This window comes from Uloborus diversus, chromosome 4 (genome assembly GCF_026930045.1).
Source record: "Uloborus diversus isolate 005 chromosome 4, Udiv.v.3.1, whole genome shotgun sequence".
Taxonomy (NCBI): domain Eukaryota; kingdom Metazoa; phylum Arthropoda; class Arachnida; order Araneae; family Uloboridae; genus Uloborus; species Uloborus diversus.
This window is the reverse complement of record NC_072734.1, coordinates 169,581,910-169,603,758: the sequence shown is the minus strand read 5'-3', so window position 1 is coordinate 169,603,758 and position 21,849 is coordinate 169,581,910. Positions and strand designations below refer to the sequence as shown.

Genomic DNA, 21,849 nt, shown 5'->3' with positions numbered 1-21,849 from the left:
AATGATAAACTTTAGTTCATTAATAATGTCCAAGATAAAATAAGACAATAAGTTGAAACTTTTTTGTTTCAAAACTTTTGTGTAAGGTTTTAAAAACGAACTATTCTCAAAAGGGATCCCACTTACCCCAACCAACCCTACATTTTTTATTTATACGTTTGGACATCAGGATCCCCTCCCCTCGCACAAAACTATTTGAGTTAAAAAAATCTACCTTTTCTACTTTTATTTTTTGTTGCAAATGTTATAAATTTTTATTTTACAACTCTTATTAATAATATTTTATTATAACATTTGTTCCTTCATTTTATATTTGTTCCTAACAAAATTGTTTATATATTTATAATTTATACATTTTTGTATGAAATTCTGAAATATGGCAACGAAACAAGTAGGTTTTTTAAGTATAAATTTACCGCCCTTAAGAGCTTAGGCAAAACTGCATGCAAAATACTGACATAAGGGGGCTGTCAGTATTTTGCACGTAGGTTTTTGTTTCTGTTTTTCAACTTTCTAAAACCAGTATTAATATTGGGATCTAGTTTTTAAAGAAGTTTGCCATTTTTAGTTTGGAACTTCAATCACTACTACACAGCATGATTGACAATGTGTAATGTTGTAATGCAGAAGAAAATAGATAAATGAGAATTGCCTTTAAATTTAGGGATTTTTATGATTTATTTTACATCACAAGATAAAATACAGAAATACTGATGAAAAGCAATGTACATAAAAATATAATTTAAAAATATAATAAATACATAAAATGTATATGATGTCACTTCATACAAACAAAAACAGATGGATCTTTTTCAACACGTTCATCAAGTTCTTGATAACTGATCCCTATAAATAATTAAAATATGTAACTTTAATACATATTGCAATTAGATATAAATTATGCTGATATCAATTTAAGTTTTTAAAAAATATCTTGCATGATACCTAAAATATTTCATGTTACTTCTATTCCTAAAAGCATTTCAACAAGTTCTGCTTAGCTTAGAAATAGTTTACGGGAATTATCCAAAACCAGAACTTGAAAAATAACAAAGCACATTTATATGCAACACACACATAAAATGTTATTGGCGACTGTAACAATGTCCTCATTACTGAAACCAATAGTACCATCCAATACCTTGAGAGTTTTCAGAATCAAGCCCTCTGAACAGGGCCTGAACAAGCCAAAGGGATGCCCAGGTCCTAGTTCAATTTGGTGCCCCTCTCACAATAAAACCTGCACATTATCAAAGTAATAGTTTAAAACAAAGGGCAGAAATAAATTTATCCTCTTTTGGTGCTCTTAAAATTATGGCGCCCAGGTCCACACACCCATAGGATCATGAGTTAATCTGGCCCTGCCTCTGAATCATAACTGGTGCAGTGAAATCCACTCCCGTTGTTGCTATGCAGACCTTGACTAACATTAAACCATTTCTGTACCAAATCTGTACAGAGAAGGGCAATGATTTTTTTCAAAAACTTAAAAGTCTGCCTAATCACTCTTTTTGGAGAGATAATGACCTGAACAGGGGTGGAAATCTGAAGACTCAGGATTGATTCATTCAATCGGCTTTCAGGGCTGCTTGTCCTTTGGAGCTTAGTCGAGAGACTTCTGTATTACCCCTGCTTTTGTGCCCTATGGATTATACTAAAAAAGTGAATTGTTACGTGTATTCACTGATGGCTCCCTTTTGGATAGATAACATGGTGCTAGAGCCAGTTTCTTTAGTGAGTTCTTTCGCTTCTACCTGCTAGTAGGTCTTTTCACTACTGCACTTCGATAGTGAGGTTGAAGCTATTGCAGTAGTTGTTGAGCAGCTATTACTAAGAATATCTGACTTTGTCATGGTAGTAATGTTTTCAGACTTTAAATCAGCATTGCAGGCATTATTACGAAATTGCCAATGTGATTTTAAAAGAATTTTGGAATGCAGATAATTGTTAAAAGATTTTCCCCACAAGATCTCCTTCCAGTGAATTCTGGTGCATTGCGACATCCCTGGGATTGAAAAGGCTGACCTGCTTTGAGGAGAAAAGACCCAATAAAGTTTCGCCTTTTCATTCACTGAGACTTTTTACCAACATGACCTTTAAATATAATTTGAAACAGGAAGCTCTGAAGACATCAAAGGGCAAGTCCTAAGCTGTTGTGAACGAGAACCCTTCTTGTGTCTCTGAAGTCCACAGAAAGGTGACTGTGGCTACCTTTAGACTGTTAACAGAGCATGACTGTCCAAGGTCCAATCTCTACAAAATTGGAATTGCCGATTCTCCTCAATGTACTCTGCAACTCCGGTTAGGCTATGTCTACTGGACATTTGGACATCTGCTGAGTGTTTTTATTTCTGCTTTTGAAAAGGATTAAGGAGTACGTGAACTGATGGCATGAGAGCTATTTTTAGTGTGTGGCATTTTCAAAATAAATATATAAACATTACTATAATTGTGAGGGAGTGCATGGGAAAACATCCCATGACTATTTTATTCTTCGTAGCAAAGGGACATTTTATTGATTCATTAATTTCTACCACAATTATAAATAGTAATAAGTTTTAAAATTAATGGCAGGGTTAAATTATGCCCCTCATATTACCAGAGCTGCCAACTGATACGAAAAAATCGTAGTTTCTACGAATTAGTCTTAAACTACGACGCTACGAAAGGGGGTCCAAAAATTATGATTTTCTGTTTCTCTAATTTATAATCCCAAGAACGCAAAAAGAAAAGCATGAAAACTAAATCTTTAAGTTCCGAAAATCTAACTCCTACACGTGTGCTGACGATCTCTGTGCAACAAGCATAGCTCTTGGTGTAAAGATGGATCGGTTTTTAGATCGCGACACTGATACAGTCATTGAATCTTTGGCAAAAAAGCGGGAAAGGTGCCCAAAATTCAGTGAATAATATACATTTTTTTAAAAATTCTGAATTAATATTTTCTTTAACATATTTGAAATTTGTTAAGCATCATTGTTTTTTTTCTTTATACTGTTAACAATTCATCATTGTTTAAATCTGCAGCAGCGACCACGCCCCCCCCCCCCCCCCCCCCCCGCAAAATGCTGCTACGATTTTGGATTTTCAAAAGTTGGCAGCTCTGCATATTGCAGTCGAACTCTCTTATAACGAGCAAACCCCGCTTAAAGCAAGCAATATTTTGTGATTCATCAAATTTCTATTGACTTCCAGCTCAGTTAAATCTTTCTTGGAAAAATTCCTTCAATGTTCTAAAGAGGAAAGTTGGAGATTTTCTTTTTTTTGCTAATTTGTGGAGAAGAGAAGCATTAGAAAATTTTACATTTGTTGATGCGATTGTTATCACTTTCGAAATATACTTCCGAGAATATTGTGGCTTAGATTTAAAATAATGCAGGTGAAAAAAAAATAGAGAAATCCTCGAAAAAAATAGCATAAGAAAGAGACAATAAGGCAATCCAAGTAAATTAAACAGAGATAATAATAGCTATAATAATAATAGTTATCAAGTATGAACTTTTGTCATTTTCCCACAAATTTGTTTTTTACGAGCACTCGGTTAAAACGAGCAAATGATGCGGTTGCTTTGCTCTTGTTATAAATGAGTTCGACTTAATTCAAAATTGAACTTTGTTACAAACCTGTACACATAGTAGCAATATGTTGTTATTTAGGACATTTTCCCCAAGATTTTCAAACTACCTTAATATTTTGAAAGTAAAGTGTGGTTTTTTTAATTAAATAAACTGAGATAAAATATTTTAAAGTGATGTGCAGACCTTCTGTTTTTTTTTTTTTTTTTTTGCAATTCATAACTACAAGTTGACAACATCTTATTGGAACTTATAAAATGTGGTCCATCTCATATTTTAACATTGGTGCATAAGTTATCTTAAAGACAAATTAAGTTAAAAAGTCTCACATGAATAATGACAACAGTCCTTAAAATTCCACATTTAAACAAAAACAACATATTTTTTTCATTTTCCTACATTTGTATTATGTAACAACTTGATAAAATTTCAAGTAGTATAAATTTGGCATTTGTGAAAACAATAATGTACTCAGCACCAGTTTTTCCTCTATGATGAGGACTGATAATGAAAAATTTCATTCCGTTAATAGTATAAATGCTTAGTGTTTTAGCCATGCTATGAGAGATTTATAGGCAGATATTGGGTTTTTTAAACATATTTTTGCAGAGATCTCCTCATTAAGTTTAAGATTGTAAATGCATATTCAATTCTACATTGTAAGGTGTCACATTTCGAGAAACTTGTTCATAAAAATCAACATTAGTTTCATTATTGTTTGCATATTTTGGAACAGTAAATTTAATTTAAACTATATACACTACTTCAGGTAAAATTTGGAAGGAAAAAATATCCATCAGAAAACCCTTTTTTTTTAAAATGCATAAACTGCGAATGCTTTTTAAAAATCAATGAAGCACGTGGATTTCATTTGAACTGTCACTGAACATTATTCAAAATATCAACCATTAATAACTAAAGAACTTAATAAAATAACTTTCATAAAGTCAAAAAAAGAACAGCAAATTATGAAACTTGCCTGTTTTACAGCAGATTTCTTCAAAACTGTATTTCCCATTGAAGTATTTGAGCAATGGTTTACATTTAATTGAGATGTCAGGGGTCACCTGGATGGGATACTTTTGCAGTTGCCGAATGACATTTTTCATAAGTCCAAACTGTATTAGCTTCCTACAAAAACCATTTCAAAAAAGAAAAGTATAAGTTTTTTAGTCATTAATAAGAATTAAAGGTTCCATTTAAATTAAAAATAAGAAGAGCAAACATGGCAGTGATTTAAACATTGTCTCCCCAAATTTTTATGTAGTTATAGTAAACTCCTTTGTTCAACTTGAACAGCAACCAGGCTCTTGGGGAAGGCGACCTAGGCAGCCACCTAGGGCAGCAGATTTTTGGGGCTGCAAACTTTGAAATTGAAACTTTTTTTTTTTAATATGAAGATCTGTTTCAGCGCCACAAGATTCATTGCTTCAATGATTTAAAAAAAAATGAATAATTTAGAGTGTGTACCAATGCTTGGGTATGCAAAAACATAGTTCGGAATTTAACACGAAATTCAATTTAATTTTACAGGCGGTAAATTGCAAGATTTAAAAGTCTTTTTTAAACATTAATATCCGTTTCAGTGCCATAAGATGCACTACTTTAATGTTAAAAAAGATAATTTAAAGTGTGTACCAGTGCTTGGATATGCAAAACTCAGTTAGGTATTTAACTAGAAACTCACTTTAATTTCAAACACTTTGCTATTATTTTTATTTTATTAATATGTCATTATTTCATATTTCTATTATTAGTATTGAATGGGGGGGGGGGCACTACTAGAGCCAGCCCTGACAGCAACCCTGCTGAATCATCATCTACAAACCGCCACTTATACTGAAACCTGATCGACTGACTGGATAAAAAGCATTTAACCAACTTGTACTCTTCAAATTTTGTTACGTATAAGTTAAAACACAACACTAGAAAAAACTTCAGCTCTCGCTAGCCACCACACATCTCTCCTTCGGCCAGCCAAATCCAATCAATCCAGTTCACCATCATTGCCAAAACGTCCATTACAAAGTTTTCTCTTTCGGGCAGCAAAAGCCTGGGTATTCGCTGCTACCAAACATTGGAGGATTCTTATGGCTACTCTCACGTGGTAATGTTTGTGAATGTCTAGCTGAAATTGCAAGGCTGACATAGTTCTAAGAGTTAATCATAAGGAGTCTTAGGACATGAATTTTATTTATGCAGCAAAAAATACAACAGAAAGAAATAACCAAAAATACATTAAGGCTAAAACAGATCCAACAGTTACATAGACCTTCTGATACAGCCAAAGTTTCTATATTTTATGTCTTTCATTCTTTGGCTGATCTTCCTTTGGTGGATTTTTTTTTTGTATTTTTAACTGTAAGTCTTATTGAATGAATGCCTTTATTTAAAAATTGCACATTAAATTTTAAACTTCGACAATATTGATTTTGGAAACGTTTGACAAACCACTAAGCACTTTGTTTTGACCAGCTTGGCATTTTTTTTTTTTTTTAATGAGCCATTGCATACCTACAATGAAAAGTGCCACCCTTATTTGGGCTTCTGTCAGTTTTCATGATTAATACAAAAGTAATGTTTTTTCTACTGAAATTTATCCTTTTATCTTAACACAATAAGATCTGCAAAATTTTCACTTCGAAAAGATTTATCTGATACAGCACATTATGAATTTGGCTTTAAAAAGTTTTTCAAATAGCTTATTTTTATTTTGCTATTTTTGTCAAGGTAAACAAAGTAAACAAGTCGCCGAGTTAAGTGACATAACTGAAATGGAAAATTCTGATATGATCAATATTGATGAGAAGAAACATTAATACTGACCTCTCATCTATGCCAATTGCACGTGGGTTGTGTCGAAGACAGAGTGTCTTCACATTAGTTTCTGGATTCAGTTGACAGTATAGCATAAAGATGGATCGAAAACATGGTTTATGACTTCCTAATAAATAAATAAATAAATAAAATCACTAAAAATTGGGCCAGAAAATTATGAAATTTTTTTGAAATCTTTTAAATGTTATTTACCTTGACGAGCAACAAATTTAGCACATTCTTCTTGAAGATGGGTGTTTTGAGCTAATTCATTTAATTTAGGTGTAGCTGTGTATACATTTGAGTACATAAATATGGGAATTAAAGTCACAACACCATAGTACCTGAAAAAGAAAGAAAATAGTACATAGTTACCAAACATTAAAAGACTATTACATTGCTATATTTTACTTCATTGCATGACAAAGTTGTTTCTACTTTAAAAACAATGTATAGAAATAATAGGCAAAATATCTGATAAGCCTACCCTTATTCGGCAGAAAATTCAGACAAAACTAACACTGAAAGTTCTGTGCAATCTGTCAGAAAGTCAAAAAATAAACAGTGATTGACAAAACGAGAAAAGTTGATCTTTTTCTGAAAAATAACTTTCAGTTTTAGAGAAGATATAACTGCCAAATTTTCTCTTTCAATGTGAAATTTTAGAGGCTCTTTTCTTTGGGACATATTGCTTGAAAATTCGCTCAAATACATTTGGGGCAGAATCAAAAGAAATAGCAAAATCCATATGTGGTATGGGCAGAACCAAAACGGATGTGCTTTCTTGAGAAAGCACAGGCCAAGGAGAGGCCAGTCAGCCTAGTAGGAAACTATTAGTTCAACTAGGAATCTGAGCAGTAGAAGTTTGATAATTTTTATGGGAGAGGGGGAGGGGGGGGGGGCAAAGTGAGCAAACTGACAAGTTGCCCTAAAGTTTCTGTACACACCCTCATGTGCAGATGGGACAGAAAAGAAGATAAGGGATTAACAAATGAAAGTGCTAGGAAACTGATCACATGAAGGACTTTTCGAGAAAATAAAAAAGAAGCAAAGAAAAACTGTATTGTGAGATTTCAATCTATAAAAATTTGGTCAACTTCGGAAGATGGTCAATATAGAAAAGAAGTCAACTTTGGAGGTACATCAGACTATTTTCAAAACTTATTTTTACATCTTTATTGAAAACACATACTAGTTGAATAAATACATACACAAAAACAGAATGTTATTTTATTTTTATCGCTTTATTATCTTTACAGTGTTGTCTTTTTAATGCAATAAATAATTTCAAAATGTAGCATAAAATGACATTTTTAATTTTAATGCTTTTATAGTACCCCAAAACATAAGTTTTCAAATAAATAGTTTTGTAGTTTCGGTGTCTTTAGAGAAACTAAAATTCAAAATTTTGAGTGCAGGGGAGGTTATTCAACAAGATATGCATTTGGAAAATATCAAAATGTTCGCAAAGGAGAGATAGTAGCAGATTTATTTTTGTGTTGTATTCAATGCAGCATTTCTTTTAAAGCAATTTAACCCAAATTCTTAAAAATTGATTGCTTAAAAATCAATTTACCTAAAATTGCACAAATATTTCAAAATTTTCTAAACATTTAATTTCTAATCATGTATAAAATTTATTTTTATAACAATAGTACGAAAGCATTTGCAATTGTAAAGATTTTAGCGATTTACTTTGACACTCGCAATAAAGTGTTTAGAAAATAAGTTAAAATAATGACAAAATAATAATAAAAAATATTCATCTACACTTCAAAGATCAATCTCAAACTTTTTTAAATTTGCACATTTTAATTCTTGCTGAAGAGGCAAAAAGATTGCAATTTTTAGCAAAAGCGTTAAGCATTGTAAACAAGTGGAAAAAGTTGAATTGAAAAAATTATATTAACAAAAGCAGGTTTTTCTATTTTACAGATACATATAATCAATCATCGTTGATTTGAGGCATTTGCCATTAAATCACAAATATATTTATGAAAATGGATTGAATGAAAAATAAAAGGGCACACACACAAACCAAAGAAAGAAAATGCAACATTTTAAAAGAAACATAATTTATGAGATTAATTTTTATTCCAAAATGCATAGTTTATAAGATGTATTTTTATTCCAAAATGCACTAAGAATTTTTATACTAACACCATATTTTGTATAAATGCTTTCACAAGACGAATTTCAACACCCGCTTCCACAGCAATTTTGGCTACATGTCTAAATCCATCTATGTAAGGTAAGATCTGAAATTAAAGTAAACCACCAGTTAATAAAACATACTCGAAAAAGAACAAATATAAAATATTAGTTACAATTTGATAATTTTAAAACCTCAATACTAAACTTAAAATTATTTTATCCCTTGTTTAGATTTACTGTTGATTACATCAATCAATTTTTAAACTGGTCAGCAGCTGATGAAATATCTCATTTTTAAAATGATCTTTAAGTTATGTAATTTATGAAAAAGTGATGCATAATATGTAAGCAGGTTTTTATTTTTAAATTAATGCCATTCATTTTTCGATCATAATGATGAAATTAGACTTAAAATTAGGCAAAAAGGCCAAAGCTTGTGCGCGAGACCAACAACATGAGCATAGGTGGCATTTTAGCAAAAAAAAAAAACTTACTTTGTAATCTCTTCTAATAGTAAAATTAATTGACACAATGATCTAGCATTATTTCTAAACAATACAGTAAAAGGCCAATTCTCAAAAAAATGTCCCGTGTGTAACATTAAGTTTTTCATTTTATTTAAGTAACTATTAATTAAATATGGATTAACTGTTATGCTTTGATAGTATATTAAAGCATGCATTATTCCCCAACAGCATTATTTTTGAAGGCTTTGGTTAGCTGGAAAAAATAAAAAACTTAGCGTTACACACGGGACATTTTTTCGAGAATCGCCTTATCATCAAAACACAGTGAGTGTAGCATGTCGTACACCTGTATTGTAACATGAGAAGCAATAAATTCAAACTTGCTTTTTATACTGCAAGTACTTTAGCAACAGTAATACCATTATGGAGAAAAATGCAGACTGAAGTTGAATTAAATGTCCTCAAAAATTTTATCAATGAAACATCATATATTATTACACAAAGGAAAATTTAAGAAACTATTAAAATTAAAATACATACAAAAGACAGTAAGTGCAATATAAATAGGATGGAAACTAAGACTGGAAGACAGGTAGGGTACATTTTCCCGTAACATACAGAGCTCGAAATACAAAATCAATTTTGTATGTAGAAAACATTGGACGCATAAAACTATTCTAACATGAAAAAGAACAGGAATTTTATAGACATGAAGGGTACATGAAAAGAACCTGTCAGTCAGTTTTTTTTTAAGGAAACACAGAGCCGGCCTTAGCAGATGCGGGGCCCGATTGGAGAGATCTGGCGGGACCCTTTACAGAACGGTAATATAAATTCGAGAAGTGCCGACCGATTTTTCAGATTCGGGCAAGCACATTTGATTTTTGCATTTTTTTTTTTTTCATTATTAAAGGAATGAATGAATGAATGATCGCAAAAATAAAGGTAAATTTTAAGAACATAAGAAAAATAGCTCGGAGAATATTTATGCTCAATCACATGCGTTTAGTGCACGAGAAAAGGGGGGGGAGAAGTGTGGGGGTTAGGGAACGGCGCCCCGGCTGCTGATTTCTTGTTCGTTTTTTTTTTTTTTTTAAATTGAACGATATTCTGGGATTTTAACATGACTGATAAAATATTTTCCAAACAATGTGGAATATGGCCTCCAAAACCGGGACGGATGATGACCACCGTAGACTTTCTTCTTCCAATTCAAAGTTCGATCATCGTGAAATAACACTAGAAAAGTCCATTTAGTTGGAATTTTATTTTCGTGGAATAAAATTTATTTTCTACCCATAAAAAATCATTTTTGTATCGATCATTATTGTGCAACTTTGAGAAAATGAGAAGTGAGGGCGCAATTCCCTTCAATATTGGAAGTGAGTGGGCAGTTGCCTCCCCCCCCCTCTCGTACGAGCCGCCTAAGCAATTTACAGCTTAGACGGAAAAAGAAAATGCACCAAAATTTATCAGTTCTAAAAAGGAATTTTAGACTTCATGCAAAAAATCAGCCGTCTTAGGGATGTCAGAAGTGGAACGGAATTGCAGGGAACGGGGGAGCTCTTCTTGGGAAATTTTTCGAAATTAGTGTAAGAAAAGCAGTTTTGGTACGGAGACAAGGGTTTGGGGAGGGGGAGGGGCATTAGAGGTCAGATAAACCACCCACGGTTCCCGGAAGAGTCTTTAAAGCCGACGTCTAAAATCACAAATTTGGACAATTCTGTGCAAAATGAAGGGAAAGGAGTAAGGCGGAAGTTCCCCGCCTACCGAATTATTTTTAAAATTTAAGATAAGTTTAGATTAATTTTGGTAATGATAGGGAATTGACGGCTCCTCTCAGAATTTTTTTCCGAAATTTTAGTCCCAAGGTTATGTTGATGAAAATGGAGATGAAAGGAATTTGTTGATCTCCTATCGAGAGCTTTAAAGCGCAATTTTAGACTATCATTGGTGACATTAGGGGACTCAGTGACTCTTCGAAAATTTTTCGATATTGAAGTGTTAAAAACTCAATTTTAGGCTGTGTTTGGAAACGATGGAGGAAAAGGGAAGAGATTCCTCCCTTAATTTTTTTTTCGAAACTGAAATCAATTTTATGCTTATCCATGAGAAAGAAGTGTTTGAGGGTTCACTCGTAGTATTATTTTCTAAAACGGAAATTTTAAGCCATTGTGCTGATTCTAAAGAAAGGGGTCATTAGTTAGGAAAAAGGTTTCAGAGACCTTTACCACACAGAAAGTATTTTGAAATTTAAATCTTAAAAACACTATTTTAGGCTGCCTTTGGAGCAGGGGCGTGCACAGGGGTGGGAGCGAGAGATGGGACACCTGTTGGCCCGGGCCTGAGCCTGAAGGGGGCCCAATATTTTTTAAACTAGGGGTGAAATATAGGGGTAAACAATATGGAAGGGGGGCCCGGAAAAGTCATTTGTGATGGCGTGAAAATTTCTGTGCACTCCCCTGCTTTGGAGTCGTTAGCGGAGAAGAAGGGGAGGAGGGTGGTGAAATTTATGAATTTTGCTTCCTTGGAAATATTTTAAAATTGAAACTGAATGATGTAATTTCAGTCAGTTTTTTTTGTGTTAAAGTTGAGGTACGGGTAGGCATTTGAGTAGCCTCCTCCTGAATTTTTTGAAATTGAATTTTAAAAACGCATCTTTTCAGTCACGTTAGGAGATATGTCAGGGTTTGGTGGCTGCCCCAAGAAATTTTTGGGCTTGAAGATTTAAAAACCTATTTCCAGGCTATATGTAGAAACGTTAGAAGATTAATGGCAATTTGCTTTATAGAATCGTTATGGAGATGTTTTACCCTAATAAAAGCACGCTGTATTTGAAGTATCTTTTGTTTGTTTATTTTTCAGAATTGCACCTACGTTAGTGTTAATTGTGTAGTAAAAAAATTGTCATTGCTGCTGAGTTTTAAGATTTTTTATCAACACAAGTATAGAAAGTAAAAAAATAAAAGTAAATATATAAATGAAATAAATTAAAAAGATAGCTTTGGAGATTCCTGAAATTTCGGAGTCTCGGGGGTAAGTTTCCGCATTGCCAATGTGATAGTAAGATCCTGGGATAGGGAACCGTATTAATTGCTGATAATCATTAAAAATTTGCACTTTGATTCCCACTATCTAGTTCCTTTCTCTTGACCGAAAGTTATAGGGTACAGCGCTTATGGCCTTAGATATGGATTTAAAAATATAACTGGCTGTATGTTTTTTTAATTTCTTGTGGAAATTTATTTGATAGTACTAGTTTTAGATAGGTTTCTAGGGACAGATATTTGCTTACTTTAAAAGGGATGCTAAAAGTCTCAGGGAACTTCCCCTACTCCCTTAATCACACTTTCACCTCCATACCCCCAGCTTAAATATCAGTTAAGTATATTACAATTATTATCAGTTAAGTTCATTTGAACTTTTTATTTTCTTAATTATTTTTGCGAGTGAATTTTTTTTAGAGTGGGGCCCCTGCTGGCGTGGGGCCCCATTGGACCCTTTTGCTCTAATCGGCTTAAGGCCGGCTCTGAGGAAACAGAATAATTAAGCAATCTATTAATTGCTGAAATATACTTTTTGAATAGTCTATCATCTTTTGTAGAAAACCTCATAAGTCGGGTGAAATATTAGTTTGAAAACAGAAAGTACTGGGGGAAAGTCCTATCATTCAAAGATTGAAATGTGCTTTTCTCAAACAGAGTTTTTTTTTTTTAGACTTATGGAGTTTTTTCCCATGTGCTGCCCTTAATATATGCTCCTTAGAACAATCGGCACTGTAGTACAACCAGTTTCACACTATACCCAGGAAACTATAAAGATGTCCAACTAATTTAAAGCATAAATGATGCTATCAACATTATTAAAGCACACATTTGCAAAAAAAAAAAAAAAAAAAAAAAAGAGGACCCTCTTCTTTAAAAAAGTTAACAGCTAAAGAGCAACAAGGAAGCAATTTCTTTATCTTTCAATTAAAAAAAAAGTTTCTTAAGGGGCTATCCTTAAATGATGTCACTTTTTTTAAAAATTTTGGACCCCCCCCCCCCTTGTCACAAACTATGACACTTCACCTTAACCCCTCTCTCTTCCTTGTGACATATTAGATTAAGGAAGATCATTAGCAAACACAGTAAAAAAATACTGCAGGAAAGCTATCAATATTGTTTGGTATAAGTACAATGTGTCGAAACGAAAAAAAAAAAAAAACTTACCATATTACCTAAAGAAATGAAGAGTATTATATGCATGCATAAACAATGTCGAAACTAAAACTTAAAAAGAAATAGAAATATGAAAAGAGCTTTAGAGCTATAAACTTGAACATACCATAATATTTCTTGGGCACTTACCAACATTACAGTCAAATCCCACTGTAGCATTAAAAACAAACAATTAATGTAAGAATATACATATTTTTAAATAAACAGTACATAAACTAATTTAAAGGTCAGCTTAAAAACGTCAAACTTTCACTTTTGCCAAAAAAAAAGGGGGGGGGGGAGGACTTTAAATGCAGAGAATATATTTCACAAATTAGAAAGAACACATATTTAGCACACTAACATGCAAAGCTATTTAATAGTTATGATTGTGAAAGCAAAATATTAAATTCTTATAGGTAGAAAGCAAAAACATTTTTTATAAGCATTAAGCAAAATCACATTTTGTAAGCATTAAGCAAAAGCACACTTATTAAACAATACCGCTGTGAACAGGTAAAGGGAAGTAACTACAAATTTTTCATTCCTTTTGCATTTTTGTCACCTAATGTACGTTAGCTTTACTGTACAAGCTTTGCTTATTTGGTTCCCATTGAAAATAAAAACGTCTAATTTCTACATTTCCCTATCGTTAGTATTGAATCCAAAATGCGCTCCTTCTTTTATCTCAAAAACTCATTTCTGCAGATACTGTCCTTTACCTGCCCATGGCAGAGATTTTCCAGGGAACTTCTCAGGAGCGACCATCTCCAGTTTCCAGAAAAATCAATCGTCAAGAGCGCTGGTTGCTCAGATGAGTGTCAACATTCGATTGTTTAAACAACTTACTTAAGAAAAGTTTTGCTATTATTGCTAGGTGATACTTTAAATAGAAATCATTGGGAAAAAAAATTATTTATTTATTAATTTGAAGTATTTTTCAGTTTTAGAATGTATTGGTCAACCCAAAATTATCAGAAACTGCAACAAAAAAATTTTGGATCACAAACACCCCTGTTTAAACAATTGCTTATTCTTTTAGTTACTGCATTTCGCTCATAGAAATGGTTAAATATTTCAGAAAGAAAAACGCAGTCCAACTCAAGATTGGGGATCGGCCCTGGACAAGTCCATCGGTTAAAATCAGTTAAAACCAAGGTAAGCAAGTTCATCAAGTGTGGCAAAACAAGTTTTTTTTTTTTTTTTTTTTGTGAAGCAATGTTGTTTGCTTACCATATGAAATCAACTTCAATTGAACTTTGGCACCTAACTTTCAGATAAGGTGTATATTTAAGAAGTCTTGATTTCCTTATTGTATTAACCACCCTCCCCATTTCCTACAAATTTAATGTCTTTGACTGGTCCATCGAGCCCTATTGATGCTGAGCCACACAATACTGTAACTCTTTCAAAGCATGGCAAAATATTTATTTTTTTACTTTCTTCTATATCTAATATATAGAAGAAAGTATTGGATTCGTGCAAATTTTCGAATTTCGAATTTTGACGGATTCGAACGTTTTGAGGTGTGCTGAGTCCATTTCGACTGTTTTTGGAAAATGTCTGTCTGTCTGTGTGTATGTGTGTGTATGTGTGTGTGTGTGTATGTGTGTCACGTCTGTGTGTGACCAGTTTTTTGTGGCCACTCTACAGCAAAAACTACCGCATGAAATCGAACGAAATTTGGTACACATATGTGCCCCTATGTAAACTTGTGCCCATTGGTTTTTGGCGCGAATTCCTCCAAGGGGGGTGGAGCAATGGGACGTTTTTTAAGTTACGCGTGCTTGCTATTCCTCAGGAAGTAACTGGCGGAATCAAACAAAATTTGGTCCATATGTTGCCATTAACAAGAACAGGTGCAGATTCAATTTTGGCGTCAATAACTCAAACGGGGGTTGAGCTATAGAACGTTTTTTGTCGTCAATTGTGACTGCTGTATCTCAAGAAATAATGAACGGAATGAAAGAAAAATTTATCGGCAAGTAGCCCTTAGTGGGTATAAGAGCTGATTTTATTTCGGTGTCAAAAGCTGAAAAGGGGGGTGGCGCAATCGAATGTTCTTTTTTTTCATTGTGAGTGCCATATCTCAAGAAGTAATGCTACGTTCTGGATGAAATTTGGAACAAATGTGAATCTATTTGTAAATAGGCGTTGTTTCAATTTTGGCGCCAATCGCTCCATGGGGGGGCTGATTTTTTTTTTGTGTAAATAAAAATAGCTTTATAAATGCAACAATAAGAAAGATAAATTGTAATACTGTCGTCTGCTTATTTCATGTGATTTTAATTTTTGGGAAATAATCGGAAATGTTATCGCAATGATTTAAAATTAATAACTGTAGCCATAAAGTTAATAAAACATCTAATTAATTCAAGCAAGGCTTTTAAAATAACTTTCAAGTCGTTCTTTGCTTTTGTGGGAATTCAGGAATTCGGACGGCCGTCAGGTTTTTTTTTTTGTTGCTGGGAATATTGCATTCTCTTCAAGCATAGGGATTGATCAGAATTCACAAGAAAAATATAGAAGAAAGTTTTGTAATGGCCACAACATACTAGTTCTTTTTTTCCCCTGATTTTCCCAAAAGTGCCTCATTTTGTAATTTATTTAAAATCTAAAGAAAAAACATAAACATTAACGTCTGGCACACACTCAATTTGATGTGATGAAGTTTTTTTTTCGCTAGCTGTACCCGCACGACTTTGCCCGTAGTAGAAAATCAAAAGGTCATTTGGTTCGCCTGTATATTTACAAATAATGGATGATGAATTTCTCGCCAATTTGCTATGTTTATTTGCTCGCCCATGTTACGGTTCCACGTTATGATAATTTTGTAATTTACTCATCCACATTATGATAATTTGCTCGGTAAAATGTTCTTAAAATTGGAATAGAAAAAGAACAAAATAATTTTTTTGTAAAATCGCTTCCAGGTGTACACCCCCATGCTATAAACAAATTCTGAGTCAAATTTCATGAAAATCGGCCGAACGGTCTAGGCGCTATGCCTGTCACAGAGATCCAGACAGAGAGACTTTCAGCTTTATTATTAGTAAAGATTAAGATTTGAAAGATTGCTTCCCAAAGCAGGGGAGTGGGGCTATCATCATTGGGGTCTATCTGGTGACCAGTGTCATTAGATATTCTCTCTGACTATTAGTTAGAGCTCAGATTTATGGGTTTTGCTTGTTATGCTTGTTATATTTTAGAGAAATGGAAAGGATGAATATTTATTGATTAAGGGTGGGAGTAAAAATTTCAGTTTTGTGTTTGCTAGATCCTATTTCTTATGGTTAGGTTCAGTTTTATTTCAATCACCATGGATAAAAGAATGAAATTTTTAACTGAGGGTCAGATGCCAAAAATTGATGAACGAATCGTACATGAAAATGAAGGAGTTATTTTTGAATACTGGATGCAGTGATTCTGAGGATGTGGGTTATAGTGTAAACTTATGACTTTTGTTGTATGCAAAATTATAACTTTTCAAAAACCCATGTAAATGCATAGTCTTTTATTTTTCTAAAATTAAGCCATTTTAAGTTAAAATTAGCAGTTTTTTTTTAATATCATGAAAATTTTGCTGGAATGTACCCCAGAAATATTAATGATGGTGAATCGAAAGTTTACTATCATTAATATTCTCTGATAACATTCTAATGCATTTAATTGCAGTAATTGTTTTATTTGAATTTTAAAATAAATTTAGGCTTAACTAAGAAAAATTGCCCAGTCCCATGACCACTTCCTCTTTCCGCTGGTCCCGAACAGGTTAGTGCCTGAAACTTCAATATTCAAAAACTCTCTATTCTAAAATATTTATATATATCTTTGTTGGTTAACATGCAAATATGTGAAAAATGCAAGAGAATTCACAGAGAGAATTATTAGAGATAAATCCCGTCAGTAACAGAGGATTGCCACTCTGAAGACTTTTAACATGAGTCAATGGTAGGGGGGGGGGGGGCAAAGCTTTGGATAATTGGTACTTAACTGAGATCGACTCTGTAGAGAGGTGGTCGCTCATAGAAGTTTCACTGCATTAGTAAGCAAAATTACAAACATGCACAGCTCTTTTATTTTTTAGGAACAAAAGGCAATGCAGCATAATTGTTTAAAACTTAGACCTACAATGAAAAAACAAGCGAGTGTGAGCATAAATGCTTAGCACACAGACACACATGTACATTCATAAAAAAATAAAATCCTCAAGATGTTTGTTTTAGTACTTTTCGTGTCATAATTTTTTAAAAAATAAATTAATTAAAAATGCATTATGGGAGAATAAATAAATACAGCTATTCTGTAAAATGGAGGAGCAGAGGGGTGCTTACTTACTACGTACAGTATTACTAGTAACTATCCTTAAGTTTGCCTATTTCCGTATTAACTTTGGCAATTTTACGCCTTTTTCTATTCTTTGAAAGATCTTAAAAAATAGCATGTTTCTGTTTTTTAAAACAATGCTATTGTTTACATCTTATATTTGACTAGAACTGTGATGGAGAAACACAGGCTAGATGCATTGAATTTGGAGCTTCTATTCAGTTTGCTACATATTTTAAGGTAACAGATTTTTAAAATTTCAATGTAAAGAAAATTAAAGAACAAATTAAACATCACACACAAGAGAGGAGATAAAAATATTGATTGTCAAAATTGCATGACACACCATCCAATTATATACTGGCTAACGGCAGACTGATTAATTAATAAAAACAAAGGGGAGGAGGTGAAATGGTGGAGGCGAGGGAATTAAAGGAGCTTTTTCATCCAAATATTAACAGGAGAAAGAGAGGGTAGCCAATGGCATTTCAGGAAATATGAGGTAGCATTTTGAGAAAGTAAATATTCCAAAAAATGTCCCACATTTCTCACACAATTTTGTCAGTAATACAATACACATAGAAGTAAGGCATACAATTGCGATTGAAAAACATGTTGAAGGTATAATTGAAAAAGAATAAGATTTTCATACTTGTTGCATCGTTATATTCCATTCAGACAATGGCACAGGAAATTTTCTTTCAGTAAATATGGGGACATCTTGATCTTGTACATGAGGAGGCATTGGATATACTCTAATTACATTCAAGTAAATGGTATTTGATTCATCTAAAGACAAAAAAGGAAACTAAATAAGGGTACTTGATACGTTATAAAGAGAATTCCACAAGCAGTGGGCATTAGACATTCCTAATATAGTAACTAAATGTAAAAAAAAAGAGATAAAATAAATTTCATGCCAATTTTGAAAATTAATAAAATGTTGTGTTGAATAGGTTGGGGAAAACAAAACATTCAATTTGTTTTCACTCAAGGTAAATCTAGTAGAACTCACTCATAGTGAGGCCCAAATTGAATGCAGTTAAAGAATAAGTTTTTGTAAAATATTATAAAAATTCATACATGCTTTTTTAAATCTTCTTCACAGTAGTAAAGAAGTTTGTAATTTTGCTTTGCACCATCTTATTGCTATTTTTTTCCAGAAAGGTACCTTTCCCTTAAAGGCACATCACTTGGCGGATTTTTTATTTTTAGTGATTTTATTTCTGGCTATAGCAATCTACAAATTTTGTAGTTGGCCACATTCAACAACTTCAATTTCTTAATTCTAGGGTTGCCATTTTTTTGCAGATATTGCCAATCCCTTTGAGCAATTGTTTTATTGTCGCCAAGGAAGAAAGAAAATATGTCGACAAACCCAGTCCATGACTTTATTTTTTAAGGTGGGGGTGGGGGGATTTTTTGAAAATATTTTCGAGTATTTACTTCTTTTTTGTTCCATTATTTTATTTTTTTTCACTATACAACTTTTTCTTCAGCCCTGGGTTATTTTTATCGGAATTTTAAAAAATATTTTTGTCATTTCTTGATGTATTTTGAATACAGTGGCCGCCGCTAATATGAATCATGTTTGTTCTAAACGGTTTCAATAAAGTGGCTAATTTGATAAAGCTGGATTTTGTTCAATTGTTGTTGATTCAATTAACCCGCTTCCAGTGCATTTCAAGAAATGTCATACAAGATAAAAACTGGCACTTTAATAAAAAATGCATACCAATTCCTTTTAATATACATATAAAAATAAAATTCTATTTAAATTTAGAATTGAAATAATATTTAGATTAATTTTTTTGTTTGATTATAAGTAATTTTACTAAAAGCACTTAATACTAAAATACTTAACAATAAGTAGATTTAAATAACTACTGAATTTTGATTTAAATGACTAAAAAAATTTTGCTGAACTACATAACTGATTGATTAATGGATCAAATAATACAAAATATCACCATCACAGCATTATAGAACACTGAAAGTTATAGCAATTCAATAATACTTATTGGTATGCAACATTTCCCATTCTTATTCAGTTCATCTCTTATATTTGCCATTATTGCAGGAAGTTGAGCTTTAGTCTGTTCATTGTATAAAAATCCATCTTCTAACTGAAAGAGAAAATAAGTCCAATAAACCACCGAATAACTGAAACAACTACCCATGAATCATAATTTGAAAATGCACACACTTCTTTTACCTTAGCCAAGATAAGTGCAACATGAAAATAATCACTGCATTGTAGTCATTTAAGGTGACTTTGAACCATGTGAGTTAACTTTGCACTTGATATTTTCAATGCATTTGATTTTTTTAAAAACAAATAAATGAATAAATGGTAATCTTGTTGAATAAATGGTAATCTTGTCTACAAGTAATAAAGCTGAAATTCTGGATGTTTTGATGTCTGATCCCTGAATGTCTGTGACGCGCATTATATAGCAGCTAGATCGTTCAGCCGATTTTCATGAAATTTGGTGACAAAATTTGTTTGCAGCATATGGGTGTGCACTTCTGCTCCAAAACTATTTTTGAACTTGTTGAAACATCTGTTCTTACATTGCAATATTTTAACCAACATCATAAAATATAGAAAACTTGAAATGTTGTGAAATAAAAATGAGGAATTTCTAAATATTTGCAAATTATATTTTTCTGGTTCAATTCAGATATTTTTTTTGTACCACATCTATGTATGACATGCCAAAACATAATCTAAGCGGGATAATAACTTTGAACCAAGCTAATAATTGATTTCTATTTTATTTCTTTAATCTTTGATAACTATTTAGAATACCTTAAGAGTTCTTCTTCAATTGTATTTGCATGTCAACAGATGCAATGGCAGTCAAAAATACAGAAATTGTCCTCTAAAAAAACCCTGAATGACCAACTGTAGTGGCATAGCAAGAAATTCTTCAAGGGGAGTGTCCACCAGGTGAAGAAAAGCAAAATCTGAGGCTTCGAATTGTGAAGTGAAGCAATCAGGATTTGATTTTAATTTTACATAGACACTAGTCCTTGATAATAAAGACAAATGTCGTTAGAAGAAAAGTTTCAAAATTTGCCGAAATTTATGATATTTTTAAAACAAATTTTATCATTGAGCAACATTTGTTGCTCGCTAATTTTGTGGTTCTTAAAGTTAATACTCAAAAAGAAGTGAGTATAACAATAATAATAATAATAATAAACATGCTAGAGTTGCAAAGTATAGAACTTGGGAGGCACAGTGTTTTTTGGCAGAAAATTTGAAAAAATTATATTTGAATTTGCAGAGTTTTACATATTATGTAGGTCAGATAGACATACTACACACTATAGTTGGGGCAAAACTACCTTGGCAGCATTGTGAAGTTTACACAGTTCTTAATAACAGCATTACAACCCTGCCAGGTTAGGTTTGCCCCAACTATAGACAGTCATACCTGTATAAAATTGATTAGATGATGAAAAACATCTTTAAACATAAAAATAATTTCAGTATTCATTTTTTAAGTTTAGCTTTGAATTTCAAGGGAAGATCCAGGGACCATCCCCTTTCCCATCTTTTTTGCTATTGATTTACTGTATGCATCTCTTATGTATAGTTGAATATCATAATTATTTAAAATAAGTATACAACTAAAACACTTACTTCTAATTTTACAAGGTAGTTAGCAAGTTTTCTAACTAATGGTTCATACTGCATTGTTCTTTTTGAGGAATCACATACAAAGCAAAGATTGAATATTAATCTATTTCTTGAATACTTTCTTTTTGTGGTATTTTCTATGTGTATTGGATAACCTATAATTTTGTCTTTCTTGGCAACCCTGAAATAAAAACAGAAAGGAATATACTCTATGACATGATTTATGTTTCACTTTAATTATTTCTGTATATTGAAAAATGCTGTCAAAACTTTGTTAGTATTTAAGGGACTAAGACACCCAGTTATTAAAATGAAACATTTCAAGCTTAAACATGAGAATAAAAATAATTACACCTTTGAAAAACATATAAGCTATACATGAAAGACACCACCAACTCGGTCATTCAAGCCGAGGACTGCAGTTTCGTGCTTATTAGCACTCATCAGCCTGGCTTAGGAATTGACTGAGCTGGAGGTGAAAAACCTCTTAAGGAAGCCAAGAGTGCCAAACAAACTGAGCTATATTTCAAAAGCTTAGAGTAAAATTGATCTATATGAGCATTAATGAAAATAGATGATCACAACTGTACATATATTAACTTATTTACCAGATAAATCTTAAGCAAGCAATAGATTATGTTTTAAAGTACTTTGATGTTACG

The 21,849-nt window shown here is 32.5% G+C and overlaps 1 protein-coding gene across 2 annotated transcripts; it reads right to left on the bottom strand.

Annotated features, from left to right (window-relative positions):
* Window positions 1-670: 670 nt before the first annotated feature.
* On the bottom strand, window positions 671-21,368 carry LOC129220149 (GATOR complex protein NPRL2-like; the record flags this gene model as incomplete). 2 transcript variants are annotated; one of them, XM_054854503.1, is given in 9 exon segments in its annotated part: window positions 671-846; window positions 4,555-4,706; window positions 6,402-6,519; window positions 6,606-6,736; window positions 8,553-8,650; window positions 13,363-13,383; window positions 18,191-18,327; window positions 19,556-19,664; window positions 21,191-21,368. In XM_054854503.1, coding segments are annotated over 9 exon segments (1,012 nt in total), but the record flags the coding sequence as incomplete, so codon positions are not given.
* Window positions 21,369-21,849: the final 481 nt, after the last annotated feature.